This window comes from Bombina bombina, unplaced genomic scaffold, assembly GCF_027579735.1.
Source record: "Bombina bombina isolate aBomBom1 unplaced genomic scaffold, aBomBom1.pri scaffold_660, whole genome shotgun sequence".
Classification (NCBI taxonomy): domain Eukaryota; kingdom Metazoa; phylum Chordata; class Amphibia; order Anura; family Bombinatoridae; genus Bombina; species Bombina bombina.
In genome coordinates this window covers 45300-60690 of record NW_026512346.1, presented here as the reverse complement: position 1 = coordinate 60690, position 15391 = coordinate 45300, and the positions used below count along the sequence as shown (strand labels likewise).

At 36.9% G+C, this 15391-nt stretch overlaps 1 protein-coding gene across 1 annotated transcript in view; it reads left to right on the top strand.

Annotated features, from left to right (window-relative positions):
• The window catches only part of LOC128644246 (hydroxyacyl-coenzyme A dehydrogenase, mitochondrial-like), a 94185-nt gene that overhangs the window by 36787 nt on the left and 42007 nt on the right, over window positions 1-15391 (top strand). Inside the window, exons 3-4 of the mRNA XM_053696928.1 lie at window positions 96-253; window positions 9748-9874. Coding sequence (XP_053552903.1) covers window positions 96-253; window positions 9748-9874 — 285 coding nt within the window. The remainder of the gene's footprint in view (window positions 1-95; window positions 254-9747; window positions 9875-15391) is intronic.

Genomic DNA, 15391 nt, shown 5'->3' with positions numbered 1-15391 from the left:
CCCACAAGTAATGGATGATCCGTGGACTGGATACACCACAAGAGAAATAAATTTATCAGGTAAGCATAAATTGTGTTTTTACCTCTCGTTGGCAGGCTGCTTCACAGTTCGTTGAAAAGACTTTATCAAACTTGACAGTGAGCACTGATCCAGCAGCTGTAGTACACAGCACAGACCTAGTTGTTGAAGCAATTGTTGAAAATTTGAATGTGAAAAATGAGTTGTTCAAGAGACTGGACAAGTTTGCTCCTGAGTAAGTAGTTCTGTTTCTTTTCCAGCGTGAAAAAGTATAGCATCAAGTGCTTTTAAAACATTTTTTTTTTTTAAATGCAGATTATTTGCAATGCATTTTTTAACTGCTGTTAAATAATTTGCAGTGGTAAATTGACAAATAAAGCAAAAATAAAGTGCCAATGTCATTCACAAGGTGGCGCTAAAGGATAGGAAACAGAAAAAAAACGGGTAATGATAAAACACAAACTTCATTAAAACATGTAGAGGAGTAATAGTCAGCATAATGCAAAACCATAAGACAAATACAAAAGTCAAATTTGGGAAATCAAGTAAATATGAGCTCTTATAATTACACTAAGCAGAGTAACACATTAGAATAATATTGTCCATTGGTATTGAAGCGTTTGTATTGGGATTTTGCAGTTCTTGATTGTTTTAATGGCTTATTTAAAATGCCAAACGTCATTAAGAAAAACTGCTGTATTTTTATATGTGGGTTTATTGGGCCAAAGTCAGATAGCACGTCTATATTTCTTTCATAAGGTGGTGAGAGCCCATGAGTCATTACTCTTGGCCACTAGGAGGAGGCATATATACCCAAACATTCCACAAGCTTTTAAAGGGACAGTTTACCCCAAATGTTTCTACTTTTTTAATTTGTTCTCAGTGATCCATTTTATTGGCTGGAGAACATTAATAATTGTTTACAAGTAGCTCCTTTACCCATATTTCAGCATTTGAAATGGCTGATTTAGCGTGTGGTATAAAAGAAAAAGGATGGATAGTAGAATTAAATATGTGGGGTTATACAGAGAGTGTGGTTCCCTTGATTATTGGTTAACCCTTATCTGTGTGAAGAATGAAAAAGCGCTGAATATTATCCAGTTCTTAAAGGGACACTGAACCCACATTTTTCTTTCACGATTCGGATAGAGCATGCAATTTTAAGCAACTTTCTAATATACTCTTATCAATTTTTCTTCGCTCTCTTGCTATCTTTATTTATAAATGAAGGCATCTAAGCTTTTTTTTTGTTTTGGTTCAGACTCTGGACAGCACTTTTTTTTATTGGTGGATGAATTTATCCACCAATCAGCAAGGACAACCCAGGTTGTTCACCAAAAATGGGCCGACATCTAAACTTACATTCTTGCATTTCAAATAAAGATGCCAAGAGAATGAAGAAAACTTGATAATAGGAGTAAATTAGAAAGTTACTTAAAATGTCATGCTCTATCTGAATTGCAAAAGAAAAAATTTGGGTTCAGTGTCCCTCTAATGCTTGAACTATTTTCTCATCAGTGGATATATCTAAAGGTGGATGACTTAACTTGTGTTAGTACAATTGTTATATGTCAAGTCTCAATCCCTGGGTGCCAAACTTATAAAATCCAACTGTAAGTATATATGTCATAAGATTCTTGATACAGTTTCAGCCTCAATGTCCAACCAGTGTGCTAAATGCATAAAACGGTAGAGCGTTCTTAATACTGCCTCAAATGTCCTCACCCTCACCGAACAGTCCGGTCTTTGGATGGAAGCCCCCTTTTTGTTCACTTCCTCTGGAGGACCTCCAGGATTCCACATCTCTACATAGTCTTTCAGAGATGACGGTAAGGAAAATGGCAGTGGATGCCCATAATGGCACCTCTAAGACTGCTGCTTCAACACTACTGGGAGAACTTATGTCACTGCCCGCCGATAGGAGGATCCAGCTGTCACTCAATCCCTTAATCCAGTCAAGATAACGAAAGCTCTGCTCTTCTGTTGTTGTACTACACTTGTGGCCTGAGCAAATAAAACATCTAAAAAAATCATTCCGAGGAGCACCAACTGAATAAAACTTTTTTTTTTTTTTTTTTTTTTTTTTTTTTTTTAAACTGTACAAGGAAACCACAGCAAAAAGATGAATGTATGTGGCCATACTCTAATCCATAAATACCCTGTACATATTTAATATTGTTTTAAGTCATGACTCAGGAATTGTTCTGAACACTTATGTAAACATAAAGGAGTACCGCATGACAACAATGAGTTAAATTTTCCAAGCATGCGTCACATAAGATTGAACCAATGTCTTTGCACTTTGTATTTTAAATTTGGTCATCACTGCTTTTTAGCTATGGCTAAGAGTACGGCACAAGCCAAAACAAGTCAGTCGTTTTGTGTGCAAACACATTATTCTTTTTTGAAGAAGTTTTATTCAGTTGGTGCTCCTCAGATTTTTATTTTTTTTAGCCTGAGGTATCCCAACCTATACTGAAAGTTTCTATACTTAAGTATAGGCTATTGAAAAGCTATGTAAACACAGCCAGCAGAAGAAATTACACTCCCAGGGGGGTGTAGGATAGTTAAGTAATAAAAATGTTAATTTTCCATTGTTCTCTCTATGTATTGGTCTAAAATAATGAGCTCTGATTTTTGCCTGCAAGCTCAACCCATTATAATAGGCTGTGGTTTCAAATCACAAAACCAGCTATTTTATATACACAAATAAACCTGAAAATGCAATTTCCCATACGTTTTAATGCTCTGCAGCTGGTATACCAAGTCATTGGAAATGCATTAAAGGGGCATTATATACTAGATTTTCTTAGCATAAATGTTTTGTAGATGATCCATTTATATAGCCCATCTGTTTTATAAAAATATATAGTTTTGCTTAGTTTTTAAGAACATTGTGCTGATTTTCAGAATCCTAACCAAGTCCCACAGTTTCAGATGCATACGTGTGTCTACAGACTCATGTTGTGTTCTGTTTATCTGTCTTTTCATGGGGAGGGGAGGAGTGTCTGTTCTTATTGTTTACCCAGCCCCTTTCACTGGGTGTCCCAGACTACCTCATCAACAGTGCTAAACTGGGAGCTTCTACGTACATTTTTAAAATATTTTATACTGGATTTTTAGATCAGTATCTGTGCATATTCTTCTTAATAATAGTGTCTATTACATGCAGTGATGTGAAAATTGGTGTATACTGTCCCTTTAAGGGGAAAACTATTTTACAGTGTACTGTCCCTTTAATTCCTTCTCACATCTTTAAAGGGACAACAGAATTGTTATTGTTTAAAAAGATAGATAATCCCTTTATTACCAATACCCCAATGTTACATAACCAACAGTTATATTAATGCACTTTTTACCTCTGATTATCTCGTATCTAAGCCACTGCAGACTGCCTCCTTATTTCAGTTCTTTTGACAGACTTGCATTTTAGCCAATCAGTACTGATTCCAAGGTAACTCCACAGGCGTGAGCACAATGTTATCTATATTGCATACATGAAATAACACCCTCTAGTTGTGAGAAACTGTCAAAATGAAGTCAGATAAGAGAGGCGGCCTCTCATAGCATATAGCTACCTAGGTTTAACTAAGAATACCAAGAGAACAAAGTAAAATTAATGATAAAAGTAAATTGGAAAGTTGTTTAAAATTACATGGCCTATCTTAATTATGATAGTTTATTTTTGACTAGACTGTCCCTTTTAATATCCCAGTCTTATCTTTGCCTCCACAGGAGTAAGGTAGAATAGAGGTGCTCCAGGTTTTTTGTTGAAAGGGTTTCTAAGACTGATGTGAGACACCTATTTTCATCTCACAGAGCCAGGAACAGAAGAGTGGGGAGCATGTCGCAGTTGGTAATGACAGAAAAACACCTTCTGGGAGTCAGTTACAAGTTTGCCACTGGTGTTGCAGGGACTTGTTTTTTAGCCTCCTGTCAGGTCATTGTTACACTCTTTTGTGATAGCCTCTGTTGATGCTTGCACAGCTCTGGATAGGCTCTCTACTGGAAGCAGGTGTTCTGCAGCTTGGTAAGCACTGGTAGAATGGATGCAAGTAAGGAACAACTCTTTGCACTCACATAGCCCACTGGCTATTAGCAGGTACACTGTCTCAGGTACAGCATAGCCAGAGGGGACATATTACATTTAACAGACTTACACCACCACTGTTACCTAGACATATTATGGGTAAATACCGTGAAGCAAATTTTTTAGGTTTTTCTTTGTGTGCATTTTACTTTTGATAAAGCACTTCAATTGTATTCACATCCTACATAGGATTTAAAAAAAAAAAAAAAAACATTTTTGCTCATTTCATTAGTTTATGTGAGTCAGAAGAATATAATTGTTACGTTAGCTTTATGGTTAGAGCAGTCATTATGTATGGCTTCCTTTTGAGGCAGCTTTTGGCAGGAAAATACTATAGGCTTTAGTGGCTGCTAAATAGGAGCCTGCCTTAATTTTCCCCCCACCTACTTACTCGTGGATTCCACAGCTTTGGTATTAGATCCCAGGAGTAATGGCTCGTGAACTCTCACCACTTTTACGAATGAGAAAAAAAAAGTTATGCTTAACTGATTTCTTTAACTGTGGTACGAGACCCGCCCTGCTATATTTTTTTCAACTGGTGGCAGTTTTAATGTACACCTTGTTTGTCCTGCTTTTGTCCTTTCCTACTTTTTCTCCTTTTCTCGGCTATAAATTAGGGTTGGTTACCAGAGAGGTGACAGGGATTAAAACCTTGTGGAATGTTTGGGTATCTTTGCCTCCTCCTAGTGGCCAGGAGTTGAATCCCAGGAGTAATGGCTTCTGGATTCTCCCCACTATGAAAGATGAATGAATTTTATCAGGTAAAAGCATACATGTTGTTTTCAACATTATATTGATACCTGTCCCATCTCGTCTGACGATTTGTTTGAAAAGATCCTGAAATATACTTTTTAGTTCAACATAGACTGTAAATGATTGGATGTAATAAAAAAATAAAAAATTAGTATTGCTATTGTATTGTCTAAACATGTTAAAGGGAAAGTGTTCTTAAAATAATATTTTATATATATATATGTGTGTGTGTGTGTGTATATGTATATGTATATATATGTATATGTATATATATATATATATATATATATATATATATATATATATATATATATATATATATATATATATATATATAATATAAAAGAAAGATAGAAAAAAATACCAGGGTATATAAGATTACCCTAGAACAGCAAGGGAATAAACGGCACACATAGAAGACTTTCAAAAATTTATTTATAATAATTTCCCAAAAATACACTTAAGTATATAGCGATATCTTATCTGTCAATATCAGTTACCACTAAAGACAGCAAAATCTAAAACATTTTAAGTGCACTTAGACCTAATACTTTCCCTATGCTATAAATTACAAAAAGACATCATAAACAATAAGGGGTTAACCAGAAAACTCATGTTTATAACGAATGTTACATAGAATCTAATGTTTATAGGACATTTATAGTAAGTAGGCAAAATACATGTTAAACATATGGCTGCAGTCCAAACAGAGGTGAACTATATTATGTATCAAAAAGCGCTTGTTTTTCCTCTTTATATATACCAGGGAATCTTCTCTTAAGGCAAATAAATGTGCCGCAAGTAGTACTGCTGGATAAAGAGTCTCTAGCAAGTGTAATAATTCAGTTGGAAAACACAGCATATACTTAGCTTAAGTCCTCCGGTTTTTGTTGTTTCCACTTGTCTTCTGCTTGCAAGCACCTGTGATGATTACTTGGCGTGTGACATCAGCAATAGTGGGAGTGGTCTCTCGTCACCAGGGACTATGAGTGGCTATAGACAGAAGGATCCATTTGAATCAATTTTGCATTGTAAGTTTTGCCAAGAACTTTGACAAATGACTGTATCGCAAAGTTATGTATATGTTCACCTATCGTATAGGCACATCTTCCATTGCACTCCAATAGCACACTCCTCAAAACCACTTACTCCACTGTCGGAGTCACACCTGAAAGATTCGTAGCTCACTTTAAAGGTACAGCTGCATGTATAGAGCCAAAAATGTCTCTGAAGAAACAAAAGATTCAGGGAATAGGCCTGGACAGGTGCACTAGAAATCCTGGCCCACGGTACATTCGACAGGTACCTGGGTTCTCATAAACACATAGTGCCAACGCACGTTTCTCCCCCACCTCCAGTATGTGTTACAGGGGATCATCAGGGCATGTAGAGTCCTCAGTGGACTTCCTCTTTTATGCAGATACCTAATTGCTTACAGGTGTTTTTTCCCAAGTATCCTTGCAACACCTTAAAGCTGTATCACTTTTAACCCTGTATTTCAAAAAAGCCTCTCAAAACTCAAAATTGTGTTAGAAAGTAATAGGTAAATATGTTTTGGTTCAACCTAATTCCTGGTTACCCCCAATACTTTCAAATACACAAAAGAAGAGATAGAAATTACCCTCTTAAACTGGCGCACACTTCAAACAGATGTTTATTATATTTAAAAAAAATGAAAATTTATAAAAAGTGGAGAAATTCAAGCTTATCGTTTAAACCTTTTGGGAATCTAGTTCCCAGTCTGTAGATCCATTTCGCCTCTTTTTGCAGGAGGACCCTATCATTATTTCCACCACGTCCATTTGTGATGCCTTTATCTATTATGATAAATTTCAATGAATCTACATTTTTATTGTGTACATTACAAAAATGCCTGGCAACATTAGTTTCTCTGGAGTGGAGAATATCGTCCCTGTGCTCCTGTACTCGGTCCTTCACCAATCTTTTCGTTTTTCCAACCTTTTCGTTTTTCTTCTCTCTCCAAGTTTGACACTCATGCAGCCCTAATGAAAGAGAGATTCCTAAAAAGAGGTTATTCTAACAAGTGCCTCAAGAAATCTCTCTGGAAAGCAAGAAATATGTCCAGGGATGACTTACTATATCGCAATAATTCTAAAAATGAAACTAATAAAATTAGATTTATCTCTAATTTTAATAATCAATGGGAGAGTCTAAGGTCAGTTTTCAAGAAAAATTGGCACATCCTATCCCTTGATGAAAAAGTGAACAGTGTGATGGGGGATACACCTTTGCTAACAGCTAGAAAAGCACAAAGTTTAAAGGACAAACTGGTGAGGAGCCAATTCTCAAGGGGCCCTTCGGCCTCTGATTGGCTGAGAAAGGACAGAGGTATTAAGGGTAGCTTTCCATGTGGGCACTGTGTATACTGTGCCCACATGGATAGCACTAAACAATTCTCTGTCCAGGATGGAAAGATCTTTGATATAAGATTCTTCTTTAACTGCAAATCGGAGGGGGTGATATATCTTCTGCGGTGCTCCTGTCCGGCTTTCTATGTTGGAAAAACGAAAAGATTGGTGAAGGACCGAGTACAGGAGCACAGGGACGATATTCTCCACTCCAGAGAAACTAATGTTGCCAGGCATTTTTGTAATGTACACAATAAAAATGTAGATTCATTGAAATTTATCATAATAGATAAAGGCATCACAAATGGACGTGGTGGAAATAATGATAGGGTCCTCCTGCAAAAAGAGGCGAAATGGATCTACAGACTGGGAACTAGATTCCCAAAAGGTTTAAACGATAAGCTTGAATTTGTCCACTTTTTATAAATTTTCATTTTTTTTAAATATAATAAACATCTGTTTGAAGTGTGCGCCAGTTTAAGAGGGTAATTTCTATCTCTTCTTTTGTGTATTTGAAAGTATTGGGGGTAACCAGGAATTAGGTTGAACCAAAACATATTTACCTATTACTTTCTAACACAATTTTGAGTTTTGAGAGGCTTTTTTGAAATACAGGGTTAAAAGTGATACAGCTTTAAGGTGTTGCAAGGATACTTGGGAAAAAACACCTGTAAGCAATTAGGTATCTGCATAAAAGAGGAAGTCCACTGAGGACTCTACATGCCCTGATGATCCCCTGTAACACATACTGGAGGTGGGGGAGAAACGTGCGTTGGCACTATGTGTTTATGAGAACCCAGGTACCTGTCGAATGTACCGTGGGCCAGGATTTCTAGTGCACCTGTCCAGGCCTATTCCCTGAATCTTTTGTTTCTTCAGAGACATTTTTGGCTCTATACATGCAGCTGTACCTTTAAAGTGAGCTACGAATCTTTCAGGTGTGACTCCGACAGTGGAGTAAGTGGTTTTGAGGAGTGTGCTATTGGAGTGCAATGGAAGATGTGCCTATACGATAGGTGAACATATACATAACTTTGCGATACAGTCATTTGTCAAAGTTCTTGGCAAAACTTACAATGCAAAATTGATTCAAATGGATCCTTCTGTCTATAGCCACTCATAGTCCCTGGTGACGAGAGACCACTCCCACTATTGCTGATGTCACACGCCAAGTAATCATCACAGGTGCTTGCAAGCAGAAGACAAGTGGAAACAACAAAAACCGGAGGACTTAAGCTAAGTATATGCTGTGTTTTCCAACTGAATTATTACACTTGCTAGAGACTCTTTATCCAGCAGTACTACTTGCGGCACATTTATTTGCCTTAAGAGAAGATTCCCTGGTATATATAAAGAGGAAAAACAAGCGCTTTTTGATACATAATATAGTTCACCTCTGTTTGGACTGCAGCCATATGTTTAACATGTATTTTGCCTACTTACTATAAATGTCCTATAAACATTAGATTCTATGTAACATTCGTTATAAACATGAGTTTTCTGGTTAACCCCTTATTGTTTATGATGTCTTTTTGTAATTTATAGCATAGGGAAAGTATTAGGTCTAAGTGCACTTAAAATGTTTTAGATTTTGCTGTCTTTAGTGGTAACTGATATTGACAGATAAGATATCGCTATATACTTAAGTGTATTTTTGGGAAATTATTATAAATAAATTTTTGAAAGTCTTCTATGTGTGCCGTTTATTCCCTTGCTGTTCTAGGGTAATCTTATATACCCTGGTATTTTTTTCTATCTTTCTTTTATATTTTATATTTACTATAAGGGTGGCACCATTTAAAGCAAATTAGCAATATTACCTACTCTCTCACACCCCCTATATTTAGTATATATATATATATATATATATATATATATATATATATATATATATATATATATATATATATATATATATATATATATATATATATATATATATATATATATATATATATGTATATGTATATGTATATCTCACACTTTTAATCAACTTAGAAATATTATATCCAGAGGATGTAACTTTTTTACAAGAAAAGCTAAAACCCTAAGGAACATCCTTTCCCTATCAATGCTACATCAAAATAAACAGTTCTTGGCTTCCTAGAAGACTAGGTTGCTATAAATACAATGGAAGAATATGCAAAACATGCAGAAACATTAAACAGGGTGATAGATTCAGCTCATCTACAACAGAGAGCGAATAGAACATTTGGTTTAATATAACATGTAACACAACACATGTCATATATCCGAGAATGTCTCCTGGACCAGAGAGAGGTCTATTGGATTTTTAAAGTATATATGTGTGTATGTGTGTATATATATATATATATATATATATATATATATATATATATATATATATATATATATATATATATATATATATATATATTTATATATATATATTTATGCAATTTAAAAAGGAGTATTTCAAGCAATGAGCAAGTTCACAGTACATGCATTTAAGAGGTATGGTTGCTTGCAGCTATGTAACTTTTGTTTTTTTTTCAGACATACAATATTTGCCAGCAATACTTCATCATTGCCGATTACAGAAATCGCTAACTGCACAACCAGGCAGGACCGGTTTGGAGGTCTTCATTTCTTTAATCCTGTACCATTGATGAAGCTTGTAGAGGTGAGGTAATAAGTCTGCTCTGTATGTCATTGTACGCCACAGAATCCAGGGGAGTTTATGCAAAAGAAAATGACGGATTCTAACATTATTTAAATGTTGGTATTATTTTACAGCCATGCTTTTATATTCAATACAAATAACTCCACAAATCCATTTAAATGATGGTAAATGAAAAATCTAAATTGTATTATTATTATTTTACAGTGTACATTTTATCTGAGCTCTTATGAAGTTATTCTGAAAATGTGGACAGTAGCTTCATTGAGCTGGAGTTTCTCTCAACCCTAGTTTGCTGGACTCGCAATGTGCAGAATATCTGTTGTATTACAGTGTATGCTCAGTATAACAAAGATAGCGTGCTCTACCAGGCTTCATTACAGATGCTCCTTGCAAATGCTGATTCACACTTTGTTACCTTCACTGAGCAGCTGTAATGAGTAATATATTATTCAGCAGCATTTGGATCACTGTGAATGTGCATAATACTTTGTTGTTGTAACAAATAAGGAGGAACAAATAATCCTCACATATTTTGAGAAGTGAATTACATGTCAGTATGGGCAAATATTTACCTGCAAATATGGACTATATTATGCCTTCCAGGAAGATTTTCTATTTTATTTCCAAACAGAAATCCGGCCTGGAGAACTGAAACTAAGCATAGGATAGGGTTTGGCACTGTTCATTGTTTGGCTTCATCAGAAACAATAAGATAAGAAACTGCAAATTAGGGAGAGGTATGTGCAAGCTTGTGAAGCTTACCATGTGGTCTTTCAGTTTTCAGGGCTGCAAAAGCCACAATGTTCAGACATAAATTACAAGAAAAGGGGGCAAAATAAACAAAGTACATTATAAAGTTATTTTACTATGCATAATTAAGTGATTTATATTACACATTGTTCGCTGACCCTTTTAAATTAATCCTTGATCTAATTTTGTGTAAAACGCATATACAGAATTTCCTGTGTCTGCTTCAGTTATCCTTAAAGGGCCATTATAGTGAAAATGTTACACGCTCAAATCCGTTCCAGCATGTAATTGTAAGACTGTCGACCCTAAACTACTGTGTTTATCTGATCCACTAAGCAGTTCTAGTTCCTCATCTGTTTTGCAAATAACACTGGGGATTAGATCAGCAGTGTTTGCACAACAGCATTTGCAGGGGGTTAAACACACATTAGTCTATGCTCCTTAAAATTACATGTCTAACGGATTAGAGCCAGTAATGTTTTGACTATATCGGCCCTTTAATTTCCAAGATTCTGTAGAATACAAAAACGGCAATGCACCTGCATTGTCAGTGCAGCCGATTAGACCTGGTTCTTTTGAAAAAAATTCATGCATGTCATAAAATCTTCTATTAGATTATCCTGTATTATGCATGTTAGGTTTCCTACAAGGATGTATGAGTCCTTTTTAATATGAAACATCAGCTCCTCTGAAGTCCAGAGCATAGATCACACGGTCGACCAAAACTTTGAAAAACAGAAACCAGTCTAAAGGGACACTGGACTCCAAATTAAAATGATTCATATTAAAGAGCTTTTTTTTTTATAATGGAAAACCCCCCCATTTAAAAGGTGTTTTATAGTAAAAGGGGTTAAATTTAAAGGGGGTTTGTATGATTTATAATCCATATGCAAAAGGAGAATTTAAATGTTGAACAATAAATATAAAGTTTAAAGCTATTTGAATTTAAACTAATATACCAGTTCCAGCTCTGCACTTCCTACTACTCATTTATTGAATTGTTACTGCTCAGAGTATTAGCAGGAATTGCTTGTCGGCCAATGAGCATTAGTCAGAAGTACAAATATGATCAGCTGTATAAGTTTACATTAAAAGGGACATTAAACACTAAATAAATGCTAGATAGAATGATGCGTTCAAAGAAAAGATTAGTCTGAGAATAACATGTAGATGAAGTTTCATTAGCTGTTTAAATATTGACAAAATAAGTGCCAAGTTTTAGTGTCTATATAACAATGGGAGCTGCCATCTTGTAACTTAGGTTACCTTATCTGCTGTGGCCAGTTAGTTATAAATAGGTCACTAGAGTGTGCAGCCAATGGCTGTGTGGAATATAACAATGTTCTGCACTTCCATTTCTAACAGGAGCTGAAATGCTCACTATTTCAGAAAAAGGGGACAAAATAAATATTGAAAGTATATTGCAGACTTTACTTATTTATATATTTTTTGCTTAATGCATTCTCTCTTTACCTTAAAGCTAACAGGAAATTTGTGTACAGCCAATACTGCTATTTTAAAGGGGCATAAAAGTAAAAATAATACTCTTGGTCGGTATATGTGCTTTAGCCTTTTCTTCTACTAGATACGACGAGTCCACGGATTCATCCTTGTGGGATATTATCCTCCTGCTAACAGGAAGTGGCAAAGAGCACCACAGCAGAGCTGTCTATATAGCTCCTCCCTTGACTCCACCCCCCAGTCATTCTCTTTGCCTATACTAAGTAATAGGAAGAGGTAAAGTGAAAGAGGTGATAAAATGATAGTTTTTATTTTCTTCAAGCAAGACTTTTATATTTTAAATGGTACCGGTGAGTGCTATTTTCCTCAGGCAGCAAATGGAAGATTTCTGCCTGGAGGTTGATGATCTTAGCAGTGGTTACTAAGAGCCAGAGGAGTTCCCACAGAATGGCTGAGGAGTACTTGAGAAGTTTCAGTGTGGGGAACGGTCTTCATGCTACAAGCATTGAGGTATGTTCAGTCATTTTTTTCTGAAGAGACTGTGGTATTTCAGAACCGGCTGACATAGTTCCCATGAGGGAAGGGGTAAGCAGTAATCCACAGGAAATGATGTTACTGGGACCTGTTATATTATGGGCTATAATTTAAAAGACACTGGTTGCATAATGTTTGTGTGCAAACGATTTATGTGCAGGGGCAAATAACGTTTTTTTTTCCTGATCTAACGTTTGTGTGTTTGATGGCACTGGAGGATTTCACATGGCTGACAAATTGTACTGGGTATATGAAACCCACATGGCTAGTTCCTATAATGCTTTGGAGCATTTTTTTCACTAGGCTGAGACATTGTATGTGATGGGCAGGGCCTAATTTTGCGCCTTAGATGCGCAGTTGTATTTCACATAGAGGCAGCAAGCTCCAGCTCCGGTGGGCCTCAACTGAAGAGATAGCCTTATCGAAGTGAGAGTGTAGTTCTCAGACGCCAGAGGGCGTGGCGAGGTGCAGGGGGTTGATAGTTTATTTGCATAACGTTTTTTTTTTTTTGATAACAGAGGGTTAATAGTCCCTTGTGCTGCAATCTTAGGCTGCCAGATTAGACACATATATGAAAAATTGTGAGTGTTATAACCTTTTAAGGCAGTTTTGGAAAAATTGTATGCTTTTTTTCTCTTAAAGGCGCAGTACCATTTTTCAGATTGTTGTTTTTTTCATTATATAAAGTGTTTTCAAGTCTTTTTGTGGTTATTACTAGCCTGTTCAACATGTCTGACATTGAGGAAAGTCAATGCTCTATGTGTTTAGAAGCAATGGTGGAACCCCCATTTAAAATGTGTCCCTCATGTACTGAAAGGGCCTTACATTGCAAAGACCATATTTTAGCTGATAAAAGTATGTCTCAGGATGATTCTCAGTCTGAAGAGAATCAGGTTATGCCATCTACTTCTCCCCAAGTTTCACAACCTTTAACAGAGGTGTTGTCTAAACTGCCAGGTTTACAGGGTAAGCGCAGTAGGTCAGGTATTAGAGTAAATGCTGAGCCCTCTGACGCTTTATTGGCCATCTCCGATGTACCCTCACAGTGTTCTGATTTGGGGGTGGCGGATTTACTTCGAGGGTGAGCTTTCAGACTCCGGAAAGATGTTCCCTCTAACAGACTCAGATGTGATGGTCTTTAAGTTTAAGCTTGAACACCTCCGCTTGTTACTCTGGGAGGTTTTAGCGACTCTGGATGATTGTGACCCTATTGTAATACCACCAGAGAAATTGTGTAAAATGGATAAATATCTAGAGGTTAATACTTACACTGTTTTTCCAGTCCCTAGAAGGATTTTGGACATTGTTACTAAGGAATAGGATAGACCAGGCATTCCGTTCTCTCCCCCTCCTACTTTTAAGAAAATGTTTCCCATATCTGACACCATTAGGGATTCCTGGCAGACGGTCCCTAAGGTGGAGGGAGCTATTTCTACCCTAGCTAAGCGTACAAATATACCTATTGAGGACAGTTGTGCTTTCAAAGATCCTATGGATAAAAAATTAGAGGGTCTGTTAAAGAAGTTGTTTATTCATCAGGGTTTTCTTCTACAACCTATAGCGTGCATTGTTCCAGTAACTACTGTGGCAGCTTTTTGATTTGAGGCTCTAGAGGAGTATTTTAAGGTTGAGACCCCATTAGATGATATTTTGGATAGAATTAAGACTCTCAAGCTAGCTAATTCTTTCATTACCGATGCCGCTTTTCAAATGGAGACATTGGCGGCAAAAAATGCAGGCTTTGCCATTTTAGCGCGTAGAGTGGTATGGATTAAGTCTTGGTCTGCTGATGTGTCATCAAAATCTAACCTTTTAGCTATTCCTTTTAAAGGTAAGACCCTATTCGGGCCTGAACTAAAGGAGATTATTTCCGACATTACTGGAGGTAAAGGTCATGCCCTTCCTCAGGACAAGACAGTTAAAATGAGAGGGCTAAAAAAAATAATTTTCGTTTCTTTTAAAATTTTAAAGGTGGACCCTCTACTTCCTCCTCCGTCACAAAGCAGGAGGGGAGTTTTGCACAATCCAAGTCAGTCTGGAGACCTAACTAGACCTGGAATAAAGGTAAACAGGCCAAGAAGCCCGCTGCTGCTACCAAGACAGCATGAAGGGGCAACCCCCGATCCGGGACCGGATCTAGTAGGAGGCAGACTTTCTCTCTTTGCTCAGGCTTGGGCAAGGGACGTTCAGGCATTAGAAATCGTGACCCAGAGGTATCGACTAGAGTTCAAGGATTTTCTCCCAAGTGGAAGATTTCATCTGTCACGTTTGTCTGTAGACCAGACAAAAAGAGAGGCGTTCTTACGCCGTGTTGAAGACCTATATACCATGGGTGTAATCTGCTCAGTTCCAAAACTAGAACAGGGGCAGGGGTTTTACTCAAATCTGTTTGTGGTTCCCAAAAAAAGGGAACATTCAGACCGATTTTAGATCTCAAATGCCTAAACAAATTTCTCAGTCCCATCATTCAAGATGGAGACCATTCGAACTATTTTACCAATGATCCAGGAGAGTCAATATATGACTACCGTGGACATAAAGGATGCGTATCTTCACATTCCTATCCACAAAGATCACCAGTTTCTCAGGTTCGCCTTCCTGGACAAACACTACCAGTTTGTGTCTCTTCCTTTCGGGTTGGCCACAGCTCCCAGAATCTTCACAAAGGTACTAGGGTCCCTTCTGGCGGTTCTAAGGCCGCGGGGCATAGCAGTGGCGCCCTATCTGGACGATATTTTGATTCAGGCGTCAATTTACCAGCTAGCCAAATCT